Raw genomic sequence first — 26,873 nt, forward strand, 5'->3', positions numbered from 1 at the left:
GCACTGTACTCTCCAAAGAGTTTAATACAGTGCTCTGCACATAGTAAACACAGTAAATACCACTGATGATATTGATGAAAGCACTACTTTACACTGAACTGATAAATGAGTCTATCAAAATGACAAATGTTTCAAGGAAAAAAAATAAATTACTAGGTCAAATGAATGACAAATTATTTCTGCCTGGTTGTGATTTTTTTCGGTCAAGATAAATTCCAGTTTCAGGGGTCTTAAACGAAATTTCTTCTGGACCGACACACTTTTTTCTCATCAGAAAAAAAAACAGTGCCACAAATCAAGCTGAAAAACTGTCTCATTCCAGGCAACTTGGACATTCACCTAGCAAAGGATCCTCAGGAGTCAGATCCTCTCCTCTTCCTACAGTTATAGCCGCTGGGGACAGGGTGGGGGGCGGCGGGGTTCTGTCCATCCGGGAACATTCATCCGACTCTTCCGGCATTTCTTCCTCACACACATCTTCAACTTGGTAAACCTGCAAAAGGAGAGCGTTGCTTTACAGTGATTTCTAGGTGACTTGTACAGATCAGATGAATTACGTTTCCTCAAAACCAAATTCTACCCGTTTGAAATACAAATCTCACACTTCCCTCCATTGTGATGGGTGGAAACCGAAAGGAACGATGACTGACGAGTGAATTTATGGGAGGATAATTCACTAAAAACAGAGTTTTTGCTGGCCGTGCTGGAATGCGCTGTGGTTGCAGAAAAGATGATGGTCAATGCAGCACACGCCAATTTGCAAACCTTCATTTTACTAAATATATTGAGAGGTGAAAGATTTTGGAGTATTGTGCTGAAAACCCTCAGTGACTTCAGATGTGAAAAGTGGATTTCAAAAAAGAAAAAATACTTTCAGTTGTGAATGTCAAAACAACCGTCTTGGTAAATTTTTCTTTCTGAGTAGTTTTTTAAATTGCCCCCTTCTAAATTATGCATTCATTACACATGCAGTTTAAAATACAGTTCAGAGTAGCTGTCCAACACAGAAACTCTCGGCACTACCTGACATAAATCGTGGAAAAAAGACTTTTCAGGAATGCTGGGGAATGGATTTAGAGGATTTGGGAGTCTAAATGTGAAGTAGGAGGTTAAGCAGTAGCTTTTAAAATTATAAATGAAATACTTGAGCATTTACAAAAATACACACTTAAATCTATAACCTCTAAGCACTTTGATTCTCACCCCACTCCCACCAAATTTATGAACACATCCTTATAATCTGCTGCTTCCGCTAACTGGAATTGATTTTAATATCTGCCTATTGCACAACACTAAAATTCTTGATGAAAGGGAGTGTAGAGAAGCAGCGTGGCTCAGTGGAAAGAGCACAGGCTTTGGAGTCAGAGGTCATGGGTTCGAATCCCGGCTCGGCCACTTGTCAGCTGTGTGACTTTGGGCAAGTCACTTCACTTCTCGGTGCCTCAGTGACCTCATCTGTAAAATGGGGATGAAGACTGGGAGCCCCACGTGGGACAACCTGATTCCCGTGTCTCCCCCAGCGCTTAGAACAGTGCTCGGCACATAGTAAGCGCTTAACAAATACCAACATTATTATTACTTTCCAAGTGCTTAGTACAGTGGTCTGCACACAGTAAGTGCTCAATAAATACGATTGAATGAACTCTACTGGCCTCTTCAAAGTAGGTAATATAGTGTTCTGCTCACAACAGGTGCTCAGGAGTTGAGAAGCAGCGATGGTCAGGGGAAAGGAGCCCGGTTTTGGTGTCAAAAGGACCAGGGTTCTAATCCCAGCTCTGCCACCTGTCTGCCGTGTGACCTTGGGCAAGCCACTTAACTTCTCTGTGTCTCAGTTACCTCATCCGTAAAATGGGGATTAAATCCTCCTCCTTTTGATTTAGACTGAGAGCCCTATGTAGGACAGGGAGGGAGTCCAACCTGATTAGCTTTTATCTACCCCAACACTTAGAACAAAAGCTTGACACACAGTAAGCGCTTAACATATACCATTTAAAAAAAAAGACATAGATTGGCTGATTAATTGACAGCAAGGCCTTATATATGAACTGTTCGGGAAGCAGCGTGGCCTACTGGACAGAGCACGGGTCTGGGAGTCAGAAGGGCCTGGGTTCTAAGGAGTCAGAAGGGCCTGGGTTCTAATCCCGGCTCCACCACTTGCCTGCTGTGTGACTTTGGGAGAGTCGCTTCACTTCTCTGTGCCCCAGTTTTCCTCATCTGTAAAATGGGGATTAGACCGGGAGCCCTATGTGGGACAGGGACTGTGCTCAACCTGATTAGTCTGTATCTAACTCAATGCTCGGTATAATGCCTGGCACGCAGTAAGCGCTTAAACATCATAAAAACAAAACAAAACAAAAAAACCAGTCATTTCTTTCTTTCGCTTTCAATGATTTAAGGGCAAAACCTAAGCATGTACTAAACACATATCTGCGTGAAATATGGGGAAATACAAAGTGATCTGTCCTTTGAGCCACTAAGGCATAACCTGTGCAACTCAGTTTTTTGAAGTTGTAACGGATTTATTGTGAAAAGCTATTTAATCCATCAGTGGCATTTACTGAGCGCTTACTGTGCACAGAGCACTGTACTAAGCGCTTGGGAAAGTACAATGCAATAGTGTTGGTAGACACTATTCTGCCCACAAGGAGAAATGAATTATAGGTAGGGGAAAGGCCTTAAAGCCTTTTGTTACTTTACAGTTTGATTTTAAGAGAGCTGTTAAAGAATTAGTGGAGAGAGATTTGGGGGGGCATGGATTATCCCGTGCTCTATCCAGTAGGCCATGCTGCTTCCCATACATATATAAATAAGGCTTAATATATATGAACAAGTTCATATATAAGGCCCTCCTATCAATTAATTAACCAATCCATGTCTTTTTTTTAATGGTATATGTTAAGTGCTTACTATGTGTCAATATGGATTATATTCAAAGATGGCTCGAGGAGAATGGAGGTATATGACACTTCGAATACCAGACTCGTGGCTCTTCCATAAACGTGTGTTTTCACTATGTGTTTTGCAGGGAAGCGGTAAAGGATTTAAGAAGCATTCTTCTGAACGTACCCTCCCTTCCTAACTCACACGACGATATCGTCCAGGAGGGTTGTGCACTTGACTACTGCAGTCAAGGCACGCGCTTCTTACGGGCAGGGAAGGTGTCTGCTAATTCTGCTGTACTGTACTCTCAGCGTGGCTCAGTGGAAAGAGCCTGGGCTTCGGAGTCAGAGGTCATGGGTTCGACTCCCGGCTCTGCCACTTGTCAGCTGTGTGACTGTGGGCGAGTCACTTCACTTCTCTGTGCCTCAGTTACCTCATCTGTAAAATGGGGATTAACTGTGAGCCTCACGCGGGACGACCTGATTACCCTGTATCTACCCCAGTGCTTAGAACAGGGCTCTGCACATATTTAGCGCTTAACAAATACCAACATTATTAGTATTATTATTATTTAGTACAGTACTCTGCACATGTGAAGCACTCAAATCATGGTTTGACTGACTGATACAATATACCAGATTGTACTGTATCAGATGGATACAATACAATCATACCAAAGTATGAGTTTTCCTTAATGCGGGTTTGTCCAAAAAAAGGCAACCTCCCGGGATGAAGGAGAATAGACTGAACACCACTAATTCATGCTTCAACTGATGTGCTTAAATAGGGCAATTTCATTATTTGATACGCTGCTAATATTTAAATCAAGTTTGAAATCAAGACTTATTTCTCCAGACTCCGTTTAATTTATGAACACTGGCCTGTCGATGACCTCAAACCTACATGATGATTCCTTCCCAGGTGGCCTATAAGCACGATTTACACACAAACAAATGAATCTTAATTAATTCTTCTTAAAGCCGACCAATACAAATGCATCCTTTCCAAACCATACCTATCTTCTAACTTACACGACAAGCCCAATCTGCACCAAAATACACTTTTTAGAGGAGATACACAATCTCTGCACTCAAAGAAATATTGTGTGGTCTTTGACAAACACAAGATACGTCACAAAGTTCTCCAAAGATGATGAATACAAAATCCTCAAAAACAAAGCTTTCAAATTTTAACAGATAATGATGGCGCATACTTCTAATACATGCCCTAACGTTAGGCCTTTCCGTCATTTTCTTTCCCAAAGAAAGGTGAAACAACCCAAGTGTTTCTGTAAATTGATTTACTTAAAAAAGAGAGAAAAATTATTATGAAACCCCAGCATTTTATGCTCTAAAGAGAAGGAACTGCAAGACGGTGGGTGGGAGGGGTGTAAATACAATCAGAAATTATAAGTACCAATTAGACTAACCAAAAAACAAAATGTCCTACCGGAGATTTACGAAATCTCTTCGTGGACAAATCTTTAGCTATTGTCTGCTAAATAAGAATTTATTGTTCCGATCGTTCATATTTAAAATCAGCCAACAGGGTTCACATTAAGGCATTGGGAGGACCTTGGCTGTGAGGGGAAGAGAGGTTGAGAAAGAATGGAAATGCAAAAGAACAAAGGGAGAAGGGGAGGCAGGATTTGCTTTTCTTTTTACTTTAGGGTTCAAGAGAAGGCTGATTTCCCTGCCTTCAGTCCTCCAACTCTGGCCCAGAGGCTCTGGGAGCCAGGCAGGGGGTGAGAAGGGGTGGAGTTGAGGGGATGGGGGTGGCGGTGAGAAGCAGCATGGCCTGGTGGATCAAGTACGAGCCCGGGAGTCAGGAGGTCATGGGTTCTAATCTCGGCTCCACCACTTGCCTGCTGTGTGACCCTGGGCAAGTCGCTTCTCTTCTCTGAGCCTCAGTTCCCTCATCTGTAAAACGGGAATTGAGACCGTGAGCCCCGAGTGGGACAGGGACTGTGTCCGATCCAATTATCTTGTATCTACCGCAGCGCTTTAGAACAGCTCCTGGCACGTAGTAAGTGCTTAAATACCAATGTTGTTACCATCGCTATTATTATCAGGCCGCCGAGAGAGGGAGCGAGGAAGGTTGAGTGGGTGAGCAGCGTGAGGGGAGCCAGGCTGGCTCAGCACGGCCAGCAGCCGGAGGGTAAGTTCATCCACGAGGGAGACCGAGGCCTTCCTCGGCCCCTCTCCCTTCCAGGGGCAAGCAGTCTTCACGCAACGAGGTAGCTGCCCGAATTTTCCTCTGCCCCCCGCAAGAAGCGGCGTGGCTCAGTGGAAAGAGCCCTGGCTTGGGAGTCAGAGGTTCGAATCCCAGCTCCGCCACTTGTCAGCTGGGTGACTATGGGCAAGTCACTTCACTTCTCTGGGCCTCAGTTATCTCATCTGTAAAATGGGGATTAAAACTGTGAACCCCACGTGGGACAACCTGATCACCCTGTAATAATAATAACGTTGGTATTTGTTAAGCGCTTACTAGGTGCCGAGCACTCTTCTAAGCGCTGGGGGAGATACAGGGTAATCAGGCTGTCCCACGTGGGGCTCACACACTTTTAATCTCCATTTTACAGATGAGGGAACTGAGGCACAGAGAAGTGAAGTGACTTGCCCACAGTCACACAGCTGACAAGTGGCAGAGCCGGGAGTCGAACTCGTGACCTCTGACTCCGAAGCCCAGGCTCTTTCCACTGAGCCACGCTGCTTCTACCGCAGCGCTTAGAACGGGGCTCGGCACATAGTAGGCGCTTAACAAATACTATCATCATTATTATTATTATCATCATTATTATTAGCCGCTGCCAGTGCCGACTGCTCTCAGCCCCAGATCGCCTTTTCAGACACCGCAGGCAAATCAGACCCACCGCCACCTTGGCTGCTCTTGTAACACTTTACTTGTTTATTGCCAAGTGCTTAGTACAGTGTTCTGCACACGGTTGGCGCTCAGTAAATACAACTGAAAGGCTTTAGTAGCCAAGGGACGACAGCGGCAACAAGGACCAGGGACTTACCAAGCCCGGGAACGAGACGTTTTGTTTTCATGGTATAAAAGCACTTACTATGTGCCAGACACTGTACTAAGGACTGGGGTAGATAGAAGCTAATCAGGTGGGACGCAGTCCCTGTCCCACATGGGGGTCCCGGGCTCAATCCCCATTTTACAGCTAAGGGAACTGAGGCCCAGAGCTGTGAAGTGACTTGCCCAACGTCACACAGCAGACGAGTGGTGGAGTCGGGATTAGAAACCAGGTCCTACCGACTCCCCAGCCGGTGTTCTCTCCGCTACGCTGCTTCTGTCATCTGTAGACTGTAAGTTCGTGTCTGCTGTACTGTACTCTCCCAAGCGCTTAGTACAGTGCTCTGCACACGGAAAGTACTCAGTGGAATGAATCTCTGCAGTCAGAATGCAGTGGGAAATGCCAGAAGGCCCCCAGGGCTGCCAGGGGCGACCCATGGGACAGGAAGCAGAGGGAAGGAGGGGCATCTTACTCTACTCCTAGACTTCTGAGATCTCCTCTTCAAGTGGAGAAGCAGCGTGGCTCAGTGGAAAGAGCACAGGCTTAGGAGTCAGAGGGCACGGGTTCTAATCCCGGCTCTGTCACCTGTGTGACTTTGGGCAAGTCACTTAGCTTCTCGGTGCCTCAGTTACCTCATCTGGAAAATGGGAATTAAAACTGTGAGCCCCACGTGGGACAACCTGATTCCCTTGTATCTCCCCCAGGGCTTAGAACAGTCCTCGGCACATAGTAAGCGCTTAACAAATGCCCCCCCACCCCCAAAAAGTACGCGGCGGACATCGAAGTCAAAACTGGCCCAAGCGAAAGGATAATGGTATTTTTTAGGCACTGCGTCAAGTACTGAAGTAGATTTAAGAAAATCAGAATGCCAGTTTCTTCTTTTCTACCACTTGAAACACACTGGGTAAATGAATCCAGCAGTTTATAAAGTGTGAACCATCGGGGGTCATCTCTGTCTGTCCCTCTCAAGCTAAAAAGGAGGCAGAGATGGCCGTCAAAAGCTCCCTAAGGGCCTTCCTACCCACATATTCTTTCCCAGTGCTCAGTATGGTGCTCTGCACACAGTAAATATTTAATTAATACTATAACTACATAACGGCGATAACGGAAGAACCAAGAGGAAGGTTAAGGATTATGGCAGAGAACAGGACGTCCTGGAGAAAGTATATCCACGGAGTCGCTGCGAATCGAAACGACTCGGCGGCACTTAATAATGATAATAATGACTGTTACTATCTAGCGATTCACTGAGACCCAAAGAGGGGAGAAAAACAGAACTGCGTAAACCAAAGCCTGGGCTCGGGGCTGGTCACTCATTCATTCATTCAATAGCATTTATTGAGCGCTTACAGAGTGCAGAGCATTGTACGAAGTGCTTGGAAAGTGCAATTCGGCAACAGATAGAGGCAATCCCTACCCAACAATGGACTCACGGTCTAAACGAGAGAGACAGACAACAAAACAAAACAAGTAGTCTGGCCTCAATATCATCAAGATAAATAGAATCATAGATATATACACATCATTAACAAAATAAATAGAGTAAGAATCACCTCCAACCTGTCCACTGGACCCCTGAATTCTGTGCCTGGGCCGGGGAGCCGGGGTTTAGGCGGTCAGCCCGGCCTCACAGCCGGGGCCAGGCTGGGCCATCTTTAGTCTGGAAGGGAGTCATTCATTCATTCAATAGTATTTAGTGAGCGCTTACTATGTGCAGAGCACTGTACTAAGCGCTTGAAATGTACAAATCGGTAACAGATAGAGACAGTCCCTCCCCTTTGACGGGCTCACGGTCTAATCGGGGGAGACGGACAGACAAGAACAATAGCAATAAATAGAATCGAGGGGATGAACATCTCATTAAAACAATAGCAAATAAACAGAATCAAGGGGATGTACATCTCATTAACAAAGTAAATAGGGTAATGAAAATATATACAGTTAAGCACATAGTAAGTGCTTAACGAATACCAGAATTAAAAGAATGTGCAGTCCAAATTTCCCCTCTCCCAAGAAACCTTCAAGTCTGGCCTGTCCATCTCCGCATCAGATGGGAACCCATTACCATCACCATTACTAGCTGTTACCGATTTGTACATTCCAAGCGCTTAGTACAGTGCTCTGCACATAGTAAGCACTCAATAAATACTATTGAATGAATGAATACAGGGTAATCAGGTTGCCCCATGTGGGGCTCTCACTTTTAATCCCCATTTGACAGGTGAGAGAACTGAGGCCCAATGAAGTGACTTGCCGGGGGTCATACAGCAGACAAGTGGCGGAGCCGGGATTAGAACCCACAGCCTCTGACTCTCAAATCCGGGCTCTTTCCATTAAACTACTGTTTCTCTTAGCAGCCTCTCCCTGAGATGAATAACAAGTGGGTGGAGGCGGGATGTGTTAAATCAGTACTCACCCCCGCCCTACCCCACCAGGTCAGAGGAGGAGGAGAGGCTGAGGCTGCAGATTTTAAAGAGCAACCCTGGAACCTCCTCTCTCTAGTGTTTCCCATCCCCCACAATAATAATAATAATAATGTTCGTATCTGTTAAGCGCTTACCATGTGCACAGCACTGTTCTAAGCCCTGGGGTAGATACAGGGTAATCAGGTTGTCCCACGTGAGGCTCACAGTTAATCCCCATTTTACAGATGAGGTCACTGAGACACAGAGAAGTGAAGTGACTTGCCCGCAGTCACCCAGCTGACAAGTGGCAGAGCTGGGACTCGAACCCATGACCTCTGACTCCCAAGCCCGGGCTCTTTCCACTGAGCCACGCTGCTTCTCTGATGCTGTAAAGGCAGCATCCATTTTAAGAGCCAGATGTACTGGCTGGACCTATCTTGTGGCAGTTACGTTTTTTGAATGGTAATTCTTAAGTGTTTACTACGTGCCCGCCACTGTTCTAAACGCTGGGGTAGATACAAGTAAATCAGGTTGGATCCAGTCGCTCTCCCAGCCTTAATCCCCATTTTATAGATGAGGTAACAGGGATACAGAGAAGTTAAGTGACTTGCCCAAGATCACACAGCAGGCAAGTGGCGGAGCGGAATTGGAACCCTGGTCCTTCTGACTCCCAGGTCTGTGCGCTTTCCGCTAGGCTTCGCTGCTTGAAGAACACCACCACCTTCATCACGCCCAACGTGAGGAGATGTTGATAAAACCAACAGAGGCCATGATTTGGGGGGTTGCCCCGGGCCCCGGAACTGCAGAGAAGCAGCGTGGCTTAGTGGCAAGAACACGGGCTTGGGGGTCAGAGGTGGTGGGTTCTAATCCCGGCTCCGGTGCTTGTCAGCTGTGTGACCTTGGGCAAGTCATTTAACTTTCTCTGTGCCTCAGTTCCCTCATCTGTAATATGGGGATGAAGACTGTGAGCCCTACTTGGGACAACCTGATTACCTTGTATCTACTCCTGCGCTTGGAAGTGTAAGCGCTTAACGGATACCAACATTATTATTGTTATTATTATTATTATTAACCGCTGCACTTATGCAGCCCTAAAGTGATTGAGGGAGGCGGAGGCAGAAAAAGGTGGGTAGAGACAGTCTGAGGGGCGCGGACTGACACTGCAGGGAGAGGGGGGATCCAGGAAGGTGGAGCCCCGAAGACCTAAAGGGCCTTTAGCACATTATCTTTGTCATTCCGCTGACATCCTAATTATCCATGCTTTTAATTTCTTCCCAAGGCCAATCACTCCATCCCCGCCCTCCTCCTCCTGTTTGAGAAAATAACACCCTTTGAAATGGGAAGCGTGGTACTAAGCAGATGGGGAAAAAAAAAGCTTCCAAAAAGGGACTATTACTTTGCTCTTAAAATTAAGGCAGGCGACCGCCTCAGGAATGGTGGTGGTATATATTATATATTATATATATATTAGAGAAGCAGCGTGGCTCACTGGAAAGAGCCCGGGCTTGGGAGCCAGAGGTCATGGGTTCAAATCCCAGCTCTGCCACCTGTCAGCTGTGTGACTGTGGGCAAGTCACTTTACTTCTCTGGGCCTCAGTTCCCTCATCTGTAAAATGGGGATGAAGACCGTGAGCCTCACGTGGGACAACCTGATGACCCTGTATCTCCCCCAGCGCTTAGAAGAGTGCTCGGCACATAGTAAGCGCTTAACAAATACCAACATTATTATTATTATAAGAAAACACACACGCACCCACCCCAGCACCCAACCACCGCCCGCTCCAGGCTAAAACGGCCCACGAGGCCGGGCTATCGGTGGCTTCTCTCTCTCCCCCCCTCAACCCCGCCACCCCCTTGTCCCCCAACACGGCCCGGACACAAAAAGAAGGGTCGGGGATAGACTGGAGGTGATGTGTTGTGTGCACACATGTGCATGCATCACTTTAAAATCTGGGGTGTCTGTCTCCCTCTCTAGACTATATATTCCTTATGGGCAGGGAATGTGTCTGCTAATCTCCCGAGCGTTTAGTATAGTGCTCTGCAGACAGGATGCGCTCAGTAAATACCAACGCAAGCTGCCCTCTCAAATATCACCAGTGAGCTCCTTCTTGCCAAATCCAAACGCCTCTAACTGGTCTCCTCTGCCCCTCCTTGACCTCTCTCCTCGGTTGCCTTCGACACTGTCGACCATCCCCTTCTCCTGGAAACGTCATCCAGTCTCAGTAGCACTAAAAATGTCCTATCCTAGTTCTCCTCCGGTAAATACCAACGCAAACTGCCCTCTCAAATATCACCAATGGGCTCCTTCTTGCCGAATCCAAACGCCTCTAACTGGTCTCCTCTGCCCCTCCTTGACCTCTCTCCTCGGTTGCCTTCGACACTGTCGACCATCCCCTTCTCCTGGAAACGCTATCCAGTCTCAGCAGCACTAAAAATGTCCTATCCTAGTTCTCCTCCTCTCTCTCTGGCCTCTCGTTCTCCGTCTCTTTCCCGGGCGCCTCCTCTGCCTCCCACCCCCTGTGGGAAGCCCTCAGGGTTCGTCTCTGGGTCCCCTTCTATTCTCTTTTTACCCCTACTTCCTTGGAGAACTCATCGACTCCCATGGCTTCAACCACCGCCGCTATGCAGGTGATTCCCAAATTGACATCTCCAGCCTTGGTCTCGCTTCGTCTCTGCCGTCTTTCACTTCCACCTGCCTTCAGGCCAGCTCGACTAGGATGCCCTGCCGAAACCTCAGACGTAACACGTCCAAAACAGAACACTTCAAACTCACACCCAAAGCCTCACCTCCCACTGCCTTTCCAGTCCCTGAAGACGGCACCGCCATCATCCCTGCTTCAAAAAGCCCGTAACCTTGGGTTAACACATAGTCTATCACTAAATCCTGTCGGTTCCACCGTCCCACCACCAAAATCAATCAGTCGTATTCAGAAGGTCGTCGCTTCTAATGAGAAGCAGCGTGGCTTAGTAGAAAGAGCCTGGGCTTGGGAGTCAGAGGTCCTGGGTTCTAATCCCGGCTCCGCCATTCATTCATTCATTCAATAGTATTTACTGAGCGCTTACTATGTGCAGAGCACTGTACTAAGCGCTTGGAACGTACAAGTCGGCAACAGATAGAGACAGTCCCTGCCCTTTGACGGCCTTACAGTCTAACTGGGGGAGACGGGCAGACAAGAACAAGGGCAATAAATGTGAGACCTTGGGAAAGTTACTTCACTTCTCTGTGCCTCAATTTCCTCTTCTGTAAAATAGGGATTGCGACTGTCCCCCATGTGGGACAGGGACCGCGTCCAACTCGATTTGCTTGTATCCACCCCGGCACTTAGTACAGTGTCTGGCACACAGTAGGCGCTTAACAAATACCACAGTCATTTTTACTATTTGTTGAGTGCTTACTGTGTGCGGAGCACTCTACTGAGCGCTTGGGAGGGTACAATAAAGCAACCTAACAGACACATTCCCTGCCCACATCAAGCTTACAGTCCAGAGGGGGAGACGGACATTAACATAAATAAATTACAGATTTATAAGTGCTGTGGGGCTGGGAGGGGAGATGAATATGAGGACCAAAAAAAGGCTTCTTGGAGGAGATGTGCCTTCAATAAGGCTTTGAAAAGGGGTAGTCAGTCAGTCAGATAGTCAGTCTGATATCGTCTGACTGATACGAAGAAGGAGGGCGATCCAGACCACAGGCAGGAAATGGGCAAGAGGTCGGCGGCGAGACAGACGAGACCGAGGAGCAAAGTGGGAGGGCTGCATTGTAGCAGGACAGCAGCGAGGTAGCCATTCCTCTACCACGCTACCGCTTCTAAATTAATCCAAACACTTATCACTGTATCAGCCTCCCTGTCTCTCGTCATTCATTCAATAGTATTTATTGAGGGCTTACTATGTGCAGAGCACTGTACGAAGCATAGGGATGTACAATTCGGCAACAGATAGAGACAATCCCCGCCCAATGACGGGCTCACAGTCTCTCCCCACTCCAGTCCATACTACACTCTGCTGACCGGATCCTTTTTCGACAAAAACATTCAGTCCCAAAACACCCTCCCTCTTCATAACCAACAATTACTCTCTCCATTTTAGCCTTTTTGAAGACTCACCCTCTCCAAAACACCTTCCCCAATTAAGTCCTCGTTTCCTCTTTTCCGCGTCATTTTGATTTGCTGCCTTTATTCGCCTCTCCCTCAGCCTCCCACCACTTATGTACATATCCATAATCTATTTAGTCGGATTAACGCCTGTCTCCCACTCTAGACTGTGAATTTGTTGTGGGCAGGAAATACGTCTACCAACTCTGTAACCTCTGCCCTCCTAAGTGCTCAGTACAGTGCTCTTCACACGGTAAGTGCTCAATTAATATGTTTGGCTGATTGAGGTACCCTGGACTCATCTCTCTCAACCCACATTTGTTCGTTCGTTCATTCATTCAATCGTCTTTATTGAGTGTTTACTGTGTGCAGAGCACTGTACTGAGCACTTGGGAAAGTAAGATACAATAATAAACAGTGACATCCCCTGCCCACAACGAGTTTACAGTCTAGAGATGAGTTTTCAGATTTTCAATCTGTCATTAAATCCTGTCAGTTCAACCGTCACATCACTAAAACCCATTTCCTCTCCATCCAAACTGCTACCATGTCTAATAATGATAATAATAATAATAATGATGATGATGGTATTTGTTAAGCACTTAGTACATACCAAGCACCGTTCTAAGCACTGGGGGAGCTACAAGGTAATCACGCTGTCGCACGTGGGACTCAGTCTTAATCCCCATTTTAAAGATGAGGAAACTGAAGCACAGGGAATAATAATAATGTTGGTATTTGTTAAGCGCTTGCTATGTGCAGAGCACTGTTCTGAGCGCTGGGGTAGACACAGGGGAATCAGGTTGTCCCACATGGGGCTCACAGTCTTCATCCCCATTTTACAGATGAGGGAACTGAGGCCCAGAGAAGTGAAATGACTTGCCCACAGTCACACAGCTGGCAAGTGGCAGATGCTGGATTCGAACTCATGACCTCGGACTCCCAAGCCCGGGCTCTTTGCACTGAGCCACGCTGCTTCTCGAGCGGTTGCTCATCCACCTCCGCGTCAAACAGAAACTCCTTACCATACGCTTTAAAGCGCTCAATCACCTTGACCCCTCCTGTCTTGCCTCCCGGATTTCCTACTAAAACCCAGCCCACCGACTTCGCGCCCCTACTCACTGCGCTTCCATCTCGTCTAACTCGTCGCCTTTGCCTTGCCCGTGTCCCGCCTCTGGCCCGGAATGCCCACCCTCTTCATATGTAACAGACGGTCGCGTTCAAAGCCTTACTGTGCTCACTGTGGCTCAGTGGAAAGAGCCCGGGCTTGGGAGTCAGAGGTCATGGGTTCGAATCCCAGCTCGGCCACTTGTCAGCTGGGTGACCGTGGGCAAGTCACTTCCCTTCCTGGTGCCTCAGTGACCTCATCTGTAAAATGGGGATTAAGTCTGTGAACCTCACGTGGGACAACCTGATTACCATGTATCTACCCCAGAGCTTAGAACAGTGCTAAGTGCTTCACAAATACTATCATTACTATTAGAGAGGCAGCGTGGCTCAGTGGAAAGAGCCCGGGCTTGGGAGTCAGAGGTCATGGGTTCGAATCCCAGCTCTGCTACTTGTCAGCTGTGTGACTGTGGGCAGGTCACTTAACTTCTCTGTGCCTCAGTTATCTCATCTGTAAAATGGGGATTATTCATTCATTCATTCAATAGTATTTATTGAGCGCTTACTATGTGCAGAGCACTGTACTAAGCGCTTGGAATGTACACATCGGTAACAGATAGAGACAGTCCCCGCCCTCTGACGGGCTTACCGTCTAATCGGGGGAGATAGACAAGAACAATGGCAATAAGCCTCACTTGGGACAAGCCGATTACCCTGTATCTACCCCAGCGCTTAGAACAGTGCTCTGCATATAGTAAGCACTTAACAAATACCAAATTATTATTATTATAAGCTCGCTGTGGGCCGGGAACATGTCTACGAACGCTGTAACACTGCACGCTGCTCCGCACGCAGTGAGCGCTCAAGAAATAAGACTGACTGAATTGAAAGGGCAGGGAAGATGGATGATAAGCGCTTACTATATATCAAGCCCTGCTCTAAGTGCTGAGGTAAATACATCATCACCAAATTGGACAGAGTCCCGTTGGGTTTGCAATCTAAATAGGAGGGTGAACAGGCTTTAATCCCCATTTTACAGACGCGCAAACAGACCCAGAGCGGTAAAATCGACGGGCCCAAGGTCACACAGCGGGCCAGTGGCAGAGTCGGCGGGATTGGAACCCAGTCCTCAGATTCCCGGGCCTGTGCTCCTTCCACTAGATCAAGGTGCTACACTTGAAAAGGAAGGGAGGGGAGAGAGGGAGAAAGAAAAGGGAAGGAAAGAGAATGGAAAGAGGAGAGGAAGGAGAAAAGATTCTTGCCCTCTGCCCATGTTTACACTGTGGCTCATCTGTTTATTCTGTAACTACATTATCATCCAATACTCGGCATATAAAGAGCTTAACAAATAGCAGAGATATTATTATTATTATGATTATTATTACAGGGAGAGAGCCCGTCTCACGCTTCCGTTGTACTTTCCCACACCCCCGGTACAGTGAATTGGGCTCAGGGGGCAGGCATTAAGTAGCTTCATCACCACCAGCCTTATGACACGATCCGGAACCAGGATGGGCCGGCGGAGCCGAGAGGTCCTGGAGCTTCGGGACGGTCCGGCGGCCCGGCCCAAAATGCATTCACTCACTCAATCGGATTTACTGAGCTCTTGCTCTGTGCAGAGCGCCGGACTAAGCCCTTGGGAGAACATAATGCAAAAATTATTTCACATTCCTGGCTCGTGATGAGCTTAGTTTAGAGAACCGCTGCAGCGGCGCCCGAGTGCGGATCCTCCCAGACTCCCACCCCCTCCCCGCTGGCCAGACAAGCTGTCTGGGAAGTCCGGGAATGGGGAGGGGAAGGGGGCAGACAGAAGCCTGGTTTGCCTCCACTATCCCCCCTTGGCCCACCCTTCTAAAATGCCTATGCACCGGGATCTATTCCCCTTAGAAACTTGCTCTTTATCTTACCCCACGGCACTTAAGTACATATCCCTATACTTTCCCAGTCTTCCCTGAGCAATTTATTTTCATAATAATGTCGGTATTTGTTAAGCGCTTACTATGTGCAGAGCATTGTTCTAAACGCTGGGGGAGATACAGGGTCATCAGGTTGTCCCACGTGAGGCTCACGGTCTAAATCCCCATTTTCCAGATGAGGGAACTCAGGCACAGAGAAGTGAAGTGACTTGTCCCAGGCACACAGCTGACAAGTGGCAGAGCCGGGATTCAAACCCGTGACCTCGGACTCCCAAGCCCGGGCGCTTGCCACTGAGCCACGCTGCTTCTCATGTCCTTCTCCCTCTCTATACTACAATAATACTAATAATAACGTTGGTATTTGTTAAGCGCTTACTATGTGCAGAGCACTGCTCTAAGCGCTGGGGGGCTCACAGTCTTCATCCCCATTTAACAGATGAGGGAACTGAGGCTTGATTTGCTTGTAGCGTGACTCAGTGGCAGGAGCCTGGGCTTTGGAGTCAGAGGTCACGGGTTCGAATCCCAGCTCCACCACTTAGCTGTGTGACTTTTGGCAAGTCACTTCACTTCTCTGGGCCTCAGTCCCCTCATCTGTAAAATGGGGATTAAGACTGTGAGCCCCATGTGGGACCACCTGATTACCCTGTATGCCCCCCAGCGCTTAGAACAGTGCTTGGCACGCGTGGCTCAGTGGAAAGAGTCCGGGCTTGGGAATCAGAGGTCATGGGTTCGAATCCCGGCTCTGCCACTTGGCAGCTGGGTGAGTGAGGGCAAGTCGCTTCACTTCTCTGGGCCTCAGTGACCTCATCTGTAAAATGGGGGTGAAGACTGTGAGCCCCACGTGGGACAACCTGATGACCCCGTATCTCCCCCAGTGCTTAGAACACTGCTCTGCACATAGTAAGCTCTTAACAAATACCAACATTATTATTATCACATAGTAAGCGATGAATAAGTACCATCATTATTACTGTATCCACCCAGTGCTTAGTACAGAGCCTGACGCAAAGTTACCGCTTAACCAATACCCCAGTCGTCCTTCTTATTAAGTGGCTCAGTGGAAAGAGCACGGGTTTAGGAGTCAGAGGTTATGGGTTGTGGGTTCTAATCCCGGCTCCGCCACTTGGCACCTTGGGCAAGTCACTTCACTTCTCCGTGTCTCAGTTCCCTCATCTGTAAAATGGGTTTTAAGCCTGTGAGCCCCACGTGGGACAACCTGATCGCCTTCTATCCTCCCCAGCGCTTAGAACAGTGCTTTGCATATAGTAAGCGCTTAACAAATGCCAACATTGTTATTATTATTGAGCGACTGAGTGATTCGGTTCCGGGGTCGCAGGTGAGTTTCTAGCAAGGGTGAAAGAAACCCCAGTGAGTTTGGGGGTAGGGAGGCAGGGAGCCACAGTCTGGACTAAAAGCTTGGCTCCATTCCGATTCCAGGGGTCTGGGTGGGCCGCACCTGCCCCACCCCAAACCTTCCTCCGTGGAGGACGACGACCCTCGTCCGGTGTCCTCCCCTGGGGTTGGCCCCCTCAGCCCCTCAAACCAGTGCGCTCATTAGCCACAGCGGAGCCGCATGTCGGTACCTATAGCGTGGATAGCGATAATAATAATAGTAATAATGTTGGTATTTGTTAAGCGCTTACTATGTGCCCAGCACTGTTCTAAGTGCTGGGGTAGATACAGGGTCATCGGGCTGTCCCACGTGAGACTCAAAGTTAATCCCCATTTTCCAGATGAGGTCACTGAAACACAGAAGTGACTTGCCCACAGTCACACAGCTGACAAGTGGCAGAGCCGGGATTCTGACGCCCAAGCCCGGCCTCTTTCCACTGAGCCACGCTGCTTCTCTACGATACTTTAGCCCTGGAAGATCTGTAAGACTGCGAAAGCGCTCTCGGCCTCATGAACCCTCCACTTCGGCCTCTTGTGGCCCAGGTCCCTCTGATATCTTCAATAATTTAAGGAGGGAAAAAGAACGTGGCCTGCGGGCGGGAGAGGGGGGTCTGATCATAAGCGATCCGCCGACTCTATCCAAACCGTCGTCTTGCAAAATTAGAAGAAAGCACCGTTTGAGACCAAAATCATCTAAGGGTCCTGAAAAGAGCAGTTTTTGGTAAACGCACGCTTTCTCGGCTCAATCACTGTTTCCCTTTAGCATCTGCGGCTTTGTTTCTATCCCGATAACCATCTCCTTTTAAAACGCTGAAATCCTCTCCCTTATTGTCTCTGCCGCTCAGGCATCTGTCGAGGTTTCTTTTTATTCCACGTTCAGAAAGTCAAATATAAAGTCGGGCCCAGAGAACTGATTTCCAAACAGTTGGGAAGGAAAGGAAGGGAAAGAGCCAATTAAGAAAACCGTACGGCCTAAAAGGAGCACGTTAAAATTTCCATATTCTTTACAGTTAAACTGCCGTTAATTTCTTTCAAACTGCCCGAGAGAGAGCGCCGACGCGACTGCTTCGCCGGCCAGACAGAAATCTCCAAGATATCTGGCACAATTTCAGGAAGTTTAGAGCCATGAAATTGCAAAATATATTCAAAACAACAATGCGGCGCCATCAAGAAGAAATGGAGGTTTTCGTCACAATTTCATCCTGGAATGTCGCGATGAGATTTTTGGAAGGCCGGGCATTTTTAAATGGTTTCTATTATAGAGCTGACAGAGATCGCCGCGATTTCGCCAATAAAATGTACTTTTCCCTTCTGTCTCCCTTTCCTAAATTATCTGAGGAATCGTTTCTTTATAGGTCTACATGGTCTGCCTCCTCACATTCTGCCCCTCTTGCAGTACGAGAAAGCCTTTCCTCATTTTCTGAGGACTCTGTCTTACAGGCTCATCAAATTTATTTTTATGCGCCAATCCAAATCTTCCCATTTTGAAGGGCTAAATGTCTCTCCCGGCTGGATAGCTGAAAATTAATGGGAAAGAACCTAAAAGCACCCCCTAAAACACGTCATTATGTAAAAAGGTATGGTAATTAGGGAAAATAAAATAAAGGAGTTTAAAAAAAAACAATTCAAGGTATGGGACTCAAAGAAAACAGGTGGTCCGAGAGACGTTCTGTGAGCAATCCAGGGATAGCAAAGACAGCTAAGCCTTTTTTTGGTTTTCTTATTTATCCATACGGACATTCAGAACTATTCATTTTAATTATTCAGAACTATCAATTAATCATTTCGGAACTCTTGATCCTCTGCCCTGAAAACCAATTCCTTCCTGATTTGATGGGACAAAAAGAAATTGAAACTGATTTTTACAAAATCAGGGAATATTATTGACACGCAAACTTAGTAGAAAGAAGACTGAAAGAGCAAAAACACATTTAGAGTGAATCTGAGTTCTGTAAAAACTCCAAACCTCCTTGAACCCCATTTCTGTGTTATTTAAAAAAGTTTTATCTGCAGTCTTAAAGGTCCCAAATTCTCCAGAAGCCTATCGAGAATACGTGTAGAGAACACGTATATTTAATAGTTAAGCTCCATATCTGATGGGTCTTTTGTCTTACATAGTATTTGCATTTAAAATGGAGAGTGACTGGAGCCGGATTAAGAGACGAGAGAATATTACCAAGTCCCTCAGAGCTCATTTCCTTGGGCAAGCACCATCGCTTCTCTGTGCCTCGGTCACCTCATCTGTTAACTGGGGATTAAGACGGTGAGCCCCATGTGGGACATGGACTATGTCCATCCTGATCGAGAAGCAGCGTGGCTCAGTGGAAAGAGCACGGGCTTTGGAGTCAGGGCTCATGAGTTCGAATCCCAGCTCTGCCACTTGTCGGCTGTGTGACTGTGGGCAAGTCACTTAACTTCTCGGTGCCTCAGTTCCCTCATCTGTAAAATGGGGATTAAGACTGTGAGCCCCACGTGGGACAACCTGATTCCCCTATGTCTACCCCAGCGCTTAGAACAGTGCTCGGCACATAGTAAGCGCTTAACAAATACCAACATTATTATTATTATTATTATTATCCTCTTGGATCTGATCCCACAGTTTTGTACAGTGTTTGGCACATGGTAAGCACTTAAATACCCTAAAAGCAAAAAATTAAGATCCACCAGGGTGTACCTATTGTACCTTGCCATGAATCTTGGGGGGGACAGTAGCAGAACCCTAACAAGAGGAACCATTATCTCTGAAATTTATTTCCATTTCTGATCCATTGAAACTCTCGGTTTCTAATATCAAGGGCAAAAGGATGAACCTCCACTGGGTGGTATCTTTAGAGAACAACTCCCATCCCCAAGACTCTTCACCTTCGATGCCAGGATTTATTTTTCTGTGTCATTCCTACACGCGTCCAGAGTTTTAGTGCTGTGACGTGCAGATTTTTATAAATTGGCAGATGAAAACATAGAGAAGATAGCCAAAGGATTAAGCATCTGCAGGTCTCTTGATAAGGTTTTTTTGCTTACTACTCAATCAACACTAATCGATAGTATTTATTTATTATCGGCTATTTTAAAAAGCCAATTGTTCAGAAATTTCAATCTGTACTGAGACTAGTGCGTAAACCACAATTTCGACGGGACCTTTCCTTGGCAATCAAAATTTGGAAGATTTTAGATTTTTAAAAATGCGTCGCCTTTTTCCCTTAAGAGATGAAATACTCAGACTGATAATTTAGAAGGGTGGTGGCCTACCCATCTCTTATGGGTATTTCCAAATCTGGGATCTGTTCTTTAGGACATCCTTTATTCACAGTATTCATTTTTATAAAATTCCCTCACAGACATACCAACACACTGATCAAACAAGTGCTCCTCCAGGCCCAGACTGCAGAATTTATACAACTAATAGGTCAGTTATATAAATCACACGTATCAGGGACACATAAGCCGACAGAAGGGATCTACGAAGGCTAATCACCTTAAGAGAAGAAACTCTGTCCAGATAACACTGGTGCAAATGCATTCCCTTGGGTCGGGGGGAAGGGGTGAAAAAAAAATCAACTATGTAAAGACAGCAGATGGATTTGTTTAAACAGTTCTAAAATTAATGGTGGGTTTTAATACCCACCATAGATTACCAAGCATGCAATTATTTCGCAACAAGCCGTTTTCCCACAGAGTGTGTTTAGCAGAGAGTCTCGTCTAGAGGTTACAAATTAAACTGAGCAACGGTGTGGCCCAGGGGACCCAGCACGGGCCTGGGAGTCAGAAGGACCTGGGTTCTAATCTCGGCTCCGCCACTTGGCTGCTGTGTGATCGCGGGCGAGTCATTTCGTTTCTCGGTGCCTCAGTTACCTCATCTGCGAAATGGGGATTCAGACCGAGACCCATGTGGAAAATGGGCCGTGCTCGGCCTGATTAGCCGGTATCCACCCCAACGCTCAGAGTGCCTGGAAATCAGCAAGCACTTAGTAAATTGTATTTATCGAGGACCTACTTTGCGCAGAGCACTGTACTAAGCGCCTGGGAGAATATAATATAGCAGAGGCATTCCCTGTCACAATGAGCTTACCAGTCTTGGGGCGGGGGGCGGGGCGGGAAGCACTTAAACCCCTTTTTTTCTTAAGAGTTTTTTTCTTTCCAACTGACACACGTCATTTCATTCATCCATTCATTCAGTCGTAGTTACTGAGCGCCGACTGCGTGCAGAGGACTGTACTAAGCGCTTGGGAGAGTACCACATAACGATAAACGGACGCATTCCCCGCCCCCGAGGAGCATCCAGTCTAGAGAGGGAGACGGAGATGACCAGAAGCGAATCGATCACGGCTCTGGACGTGGATCTGATGTACCTCCGTGGAGACCCCGGGGACGATCGAAAGGCGAGGAGGAGAGGGTTTCAACGCCTCGGGGTCGGCGAGGGCAAAATCCGAGGGCTTCGGGGGGGGCCGGCTGCTTACCACGGGCGGCTCGACGGGTGCGGCCGGCTGGACCTGGAGGTTGACGGCGACGGTCTGCGGGGGCGGGAGGGTCTGGAAGGGGAGCTGGACCAGGGCCTCGGCGGCCGGGAGCTCCTCTTCGGACACCAAGGCGTTCTGCACCAGAACCTGGCCCTGGGACAGAATTTCGGGCTGCACTTGTAGAGCTTGCATAGACTGCAGGGGCAGAGGCGGCAGCTGGCCCGGCGGGGAGGAGGCCGCCAGCTGCGGCGGGGTGGCGGCGGGGCCCGCCGGGGGGTGCTGGAGGCCCGGGTACTGCTGGGGGGCCGGCGGGGGGACCGCCGCCGCCTGCGGGCCCGGGGAGGCCAGGCCGGACGGCTGCAGCGACCCGACGTGGACCACGGGGGAGGGCGGGAGGGCCAGGTGGGCCGGGAGGGGCAGCGGCTGGCCCGGCGGCTGGACCTGGTGAGGGGCGGGCGGCGGCGCGGCGCCGGGCCCCGCCTGGAGGGCCGACGGGAGGAGGGGGTGGGACTGAATGAGCGCCTGGGGGTGGATGATGATGGCGGGGGACTGGCTGGGGGAGTGAGGGGGCGGCGGGGACACCACTACCGACTGCTGGGCCGCCGCCTGCGAGTGGGTGGGGGACAGCGGGAGGGGGGGCGGGTGGCTCTGAATCGGGGAGCAGTGCTGGGGCGGGACGCCGCCGGGGGCCGGGGAGAGGCCGTGGCTCTGGACGGGGAGGCAGTGCTGCGACGGCGGGGGGTCCGGGTTGGGGGGCGCGAGGGTCACGGGCTGCATCGGCGGCTGCTGCTGCAGGATCAGCTGATGATGGGAAGCCTTCGGAGGCGGGGGTGAATGGAGAGGAATCTGCTGATGTTTGATTAGAGAATGAGGTTGGATCGGAGAATACGAAGCTGCGGGAGAAAGAAATGACCGTTAGCCTTCGGTTCCGGGGGAGCGGAAACGCCACAGATCGGGCCTCGAGGAAGGGGGAGTCCAGAGCTATTCATTCGATAGTCTTTATTGAGCGCTTACTATGTGCAGAGCACTGTACTAAGCGCTTGGAAGGTACAAAAATCGGTAACAGATAGAGGCGGTCGCTGCCCTCTGACGGGCTCACGGTCTAATAGTTAACTACTGAACGAGCCTTCGGGGTGAGGAACGCGGAAACCCCGTAGAAGACTGTTACTTTTACCAGAAGTCACCAACAGGTATCCGGTGAAGCTGGGTCTGGATACGTTCCCAAACGAAGTGCGCTCCGGGCAACCGACTGTCATCGTCGCCAATCCGCACGTCTCCCTCTGGGTTGCGTCTCGACTTGCTGGATCGTGGATCGGGTTTAAATTGGAACCCCGATCTAAAGATTCATGAGCCGGATCCAAACTGGATCCGAACTGAAGCGAGGGTTTTTACGAGGCCGGGGAAATGCGGCACTCTTAAAGGAGGCTCGAGCGACAACCTCTCCCTAAACGTCCTAAACTCAGTGAACACGTGCACTTGTGTGAATTTAAAGGGTTCCTCGGTGACGGATGAGCTCCAACCCAGTCCCAGAACCTGCGTGAAGAAGCTGATGATGATAACGCAGTGGCCGACACAGCCCCGCGTGCCCTCTCTGCCCCTGCCGATCGAGTTCCCCGGGGAGCGTGGTTGCCACAGCAAGTAGGTGTGAAGGGAGGATTCACGTTCCGAACCTACCTTACGGCTAAAGCTACTGAAGTTGAGTACCGATCTTATGCCGGAGCACCTATACATCAGACTCAGATATATTTTGTGCAGTTCTACCGCAAGAAACTCAGATCTCATTTTAGAGTCCTTCTGGAATTTGTAGCTACTAAAAGAGAGTTTACACAAGCATTTCAACAGCACTGTGGGCATTAGCTGCTTTCGGATAACATCTTCTACTTGAAAATAGATTACGTTTTAGTCACGTAAATTGCATTTCCGATTCTAATGGCGATGAACACTTCAACTACTCAAAATCATCTTCCCTCCCTCCCCGTGCTTTCGGTATCCCGTACACCTTTCAGCATCATTTTAAGAACTACCGATTAACATCTCAAAAAAGACATTAGATCTGTCTTCCTCTCTAGATCGTGAGCTCGTTGAGGGCAGGGAATGTGTCTGTTCTACTGTACTCTCCCAAGCGCTTACTACAGTGCTCTGCACACAGTAAACACTCAGTAAATACGACTGACTGATCGGGGGGTTTGGAGGTCTACTCGGTGCAGAAAACGAGAACTTAGTCTGAAGTCAAACACTACATTATTGTAACAGTGGGCCTTTAAAAAGAGCTATATTTGAGCATTTATAAATATAGTTACAGAAAACATTAAATAAAAAGCTGAAAGAATAATATTACCTTCCATTTCAATAGTGTCATTCCTCTAAGCTCCTTGTGAGCTGGGAATGTGACTACCAACTCTATCGTATTGCGCTTTCCCAAGCAGTTGGTACACGCTCTGCAAGCAGTAAGTGCTCAATAAATACCACTGAATCTGTAGTTTATATATATAGATACACACATATATATATATATATATAAAATTGTGTGTATATACATAAATACATACATATAAATGCCTACTACTTTGCAAGGACAAATGATGTATACACACATACAAACACTACATAGACAGATATACACATAGATCCTAAACTCGTTGTGGGTACTCTCCCCAGCGTGTCCTCACAATAACCTTGAACAGTGATAAGCATTATTATCTCCATATTATAAATGGAGAAGTAGCATCTGTGGCTCAGTGGAAAGAGCCCGGGCTGGGGAGTCGGTGGTCATGGGTTTGAATCCCGGCTCCTCCGCTTGTCATCTGTGTGACTGTAGGCAAGTCACTTAACTTCTCTGTGCCTCAGTTCCCTCCTCTGTAAAATGGGGATGAAGACTATGAGCCTCACGTGGGACAACCTGATGACCCTGTATCTACCCCAGCGCTTAGAACAGTGCTCTGCACGTAGTAAGCGCTTAAATACCAACATTATTATTATCATGAAGAGGTTAATTCATTAACCTAGTCTCACAAAGGTGTAGGTGGAGCTAGAATCTAATTTACTTAATTCTGCCCAATAGACTGTGCGGCCTCAAATCCCTTACTTCATCTAAATGTTCAATTTAATCCACCTCTAAAAAGAAGTGACTAATACTTGGAGCATTCCCTAAGGTCATGGGATCTTATGCATAAAATAACAATCCTTTCTCCATTTTAATGAAGGAAGAAGTTTCCCAAAGGGTCTACCTTTCCACCTATTTCAATTCTTCTTGGGTGACCCGTGAAAGTGAATTTGGAGCTTTTCAATTCAGCTGCGGCCCAACTGAACCAGAGGACTCCACAGAATAATTATGAGGAATCTCAGGATTGGGAAACTGAATCTGCTCTCCCAGGTCAGACCCGTCAGAATTACGTACAGAAAGATTCCTCATTACTTGACTGAGCTACATTTCTTCAATTACAGTTGAAAATCATATTTTTTTTTACATTCCAAAATCTCTCTGCTATCCTGAGACATAACCTCGTTGTGGGCAGGGAATGTGCCTGCTAACTCTGCTGCACTGTACTCTCCCAAGCGTTCAGTACAGTGCTCTGCATGAAGTAAGTGCTCAATAAATGCCACCGATTAATTGATGAATGGGAAAGAGAGAGACGAAAGAAAAGAGGAACCGGACATGGATATCCAGAGAGCCAGAAACAGGACTAGGGTGTTCTCCCGGCAGCACTTGGTCTTCAGAAAGAAGAACAATAAAATAGGGAGTGGAGGAAGAGAGGGACAGGAGAACTTTACAAAAGTACAAAAAAATAGGGAGTGGAGGAAGAGAGGGACAGGAGAACGTTACAAAAGTACAAAAGAGTGAGGGGAGAGGGAGAGTAGAGATAAGAGGAAGAAGATGAGGGAATTGGCAACAAAGGAGGAAAGAGACTAGAAGGGTTCAGTGGAAGGGGACAAGTACGGGACAAAAGGAGAAGAATCAAAAAGGAGAGGGACAAGAGGAGACGGAAGAACAGGGAAGGGAGATAGTAAGAGTGATGAGAAAGATTAGAATAACAGGATTAAGGAGAGGGAAAGAGTCCAATAGAGAAGTAGTAGTGGTTGACTGTATTTATGAAATACCCACCGGGATAGGCACTGAAATGCTATCATTACCACTAATAATAGTATTTGTTAGGTGCTTACTCTATGCCAAGCACTATACTAAGAACTAGGATAGAGAAAAAAGTCAGGTCCCACCTAGGGCTCTCAGTCAAGGTGGAAGGGAAAAAGAGATCGATTCCCCACTTTGCAGAGGGAACTGAGGCAGAGTGGTGAAGTGACCGGCCCAAGGTCCCACAGCGGGCAAGTGTCAGAACCGGGTTTAGAAGCCAGGTCCTCTGACTTCCAGGCCCGGGCTCTTTCTCCTGGGCCACGCTGCTTCCCAAGTGCTAACCTGGCTACTAGGCCACTAGGGCAGTTCCTTATGGCTTTGTCGGACTGAGTTGCCAGAGCCTAAAACACCGCTCCTCCAGCCACGGTGTCCGGCTGTGTCCGGTTTTCCTTTTTTGTAATGACTTCTGTCTTTGCCTTTTCTGTTTTTACTTGCTTCATCTTTCCTTATGTGGCTGGGTCCTCGCTTTTCCTGCCATTATTCTTAGACCGTTGCCCTTTGTGGCTCAGGGACCATGTTTTGTTTTGTTGCCTGTCTTCGCCTTTTAGACTGTGAGCCGTCGTTGGGCAGGGGATCGTCTCTATCTGTTGCCGAACTGTACATTCCAAGCGCTTAGTACAGTGCTCTGCACACAGTAAGAGCTCAGTAAATACGACTGAATGAATGAATTACTACTACTATTATTATTTCTACAGAACAGGCAAGGAATAAATAGAGAAAGGGGAAGAGGGACAAACAGAAGGAGAAATGCGAAAATCCCATAAGTACTTCATGGGCATTATCAGCTTAGTCAATCCTATTAATGCTGAAAATCAAGCGCCTTAGATACGCTGAATTAATCTGCTGACCAAGGCAAAAGAAGAGACCCCTTTATCTTATTAATGAGGTCTCTTGCATAAGCCTGCTTTGTGAAAAACCTCTTCTAAACCTCAACTGGAGAAAAAAACGTTAAAACTGTCTGAAGGAAAGAAACCTAAGAAGAATCTCAAGATTCCAGGAGCAACAACCTCCCCTGACACGATAACTTTGAAAGAAAAACGCATTTACCCTACTTCTACTGGCATTTGGCTTTTTTTTCTAAATCACATCATTCATTCTCCTTCTGATAAATCATTTTTAAACCTTAAAGAAAATAATAAAGAATATTCACAACTTTTCGTGGGACTGAAGTGTTAGGTGGGGAGACTGGCTATTTTCTATTAATGAAACCATAAATGTTAACATTAGAACACTGAGCTCGTCGATTTATAGTGAGAGGAAATGAGCAACACGGCATATTGGTATAATAATTGGTGCTAATGCTGGAATTTTCAAAGTTCTTTTTCCAAAGGCCGTACTGAGATGTCTTAGTTTACAAACCTTGGATTGAAGAGAAGGATTTTAAAAGTCTCCTAAAGTCAAGAAACGCACACATTTCGCTCTGCTAACTTCTACAAAGCGTGTTGGGAACTAAGGGGATTTGTCGCTA

The 26,873-nt window shown here is 47.6% G+C and overlaps 1 protein-coding gene across 3 annotated transcripts in view; it reads right to left on the reverse strand.

Annotated features, from left to right (window-relative positions):
• PHC3 (polyhomeotic homolog 3) overlaps positions 1-26,873 on the reverse strand; it is a 112,347-nt gene that overhangs the window by 38,967 nt on the left and 46,507 nt on the right. For all 3 annotated transcript variants that reach the window (XM_029059152.2, XM_029059166.2, XM_029059160.2), the window contains 2 exons: positions 21,277-22,169; positions 340-493 (listed from right to left, as the gene is read on the reverse strand). In XM_029059152.2, the coding sequence (XP_028914985.1) occupies positions 340-493; positions 21,277-22,169 (1,047 nt within the window). The remainder of the gene's footprint in view (positions 1-339; positions 494-21,276; positions 22,170-26,873) is intronic.

Source organism: Ornithorhynchus anatinus, chromosome 1, assembly GCF_004115215.2.
Source record: "Ornithorhynchus anatinus isolate Pmale09 chromosome 1, mOrnAna1.pri.v4, whole genome shotgun sequence".
In the NCBI taxonomy this organism is placed as follows: domain Eukaryota; kingdom Metazoa; phylum Chordata; class Mammalia; order Monotremata; family Ornithorhynchidae; genus Ornithorhynchus; species Ornithorhynchus anatinus.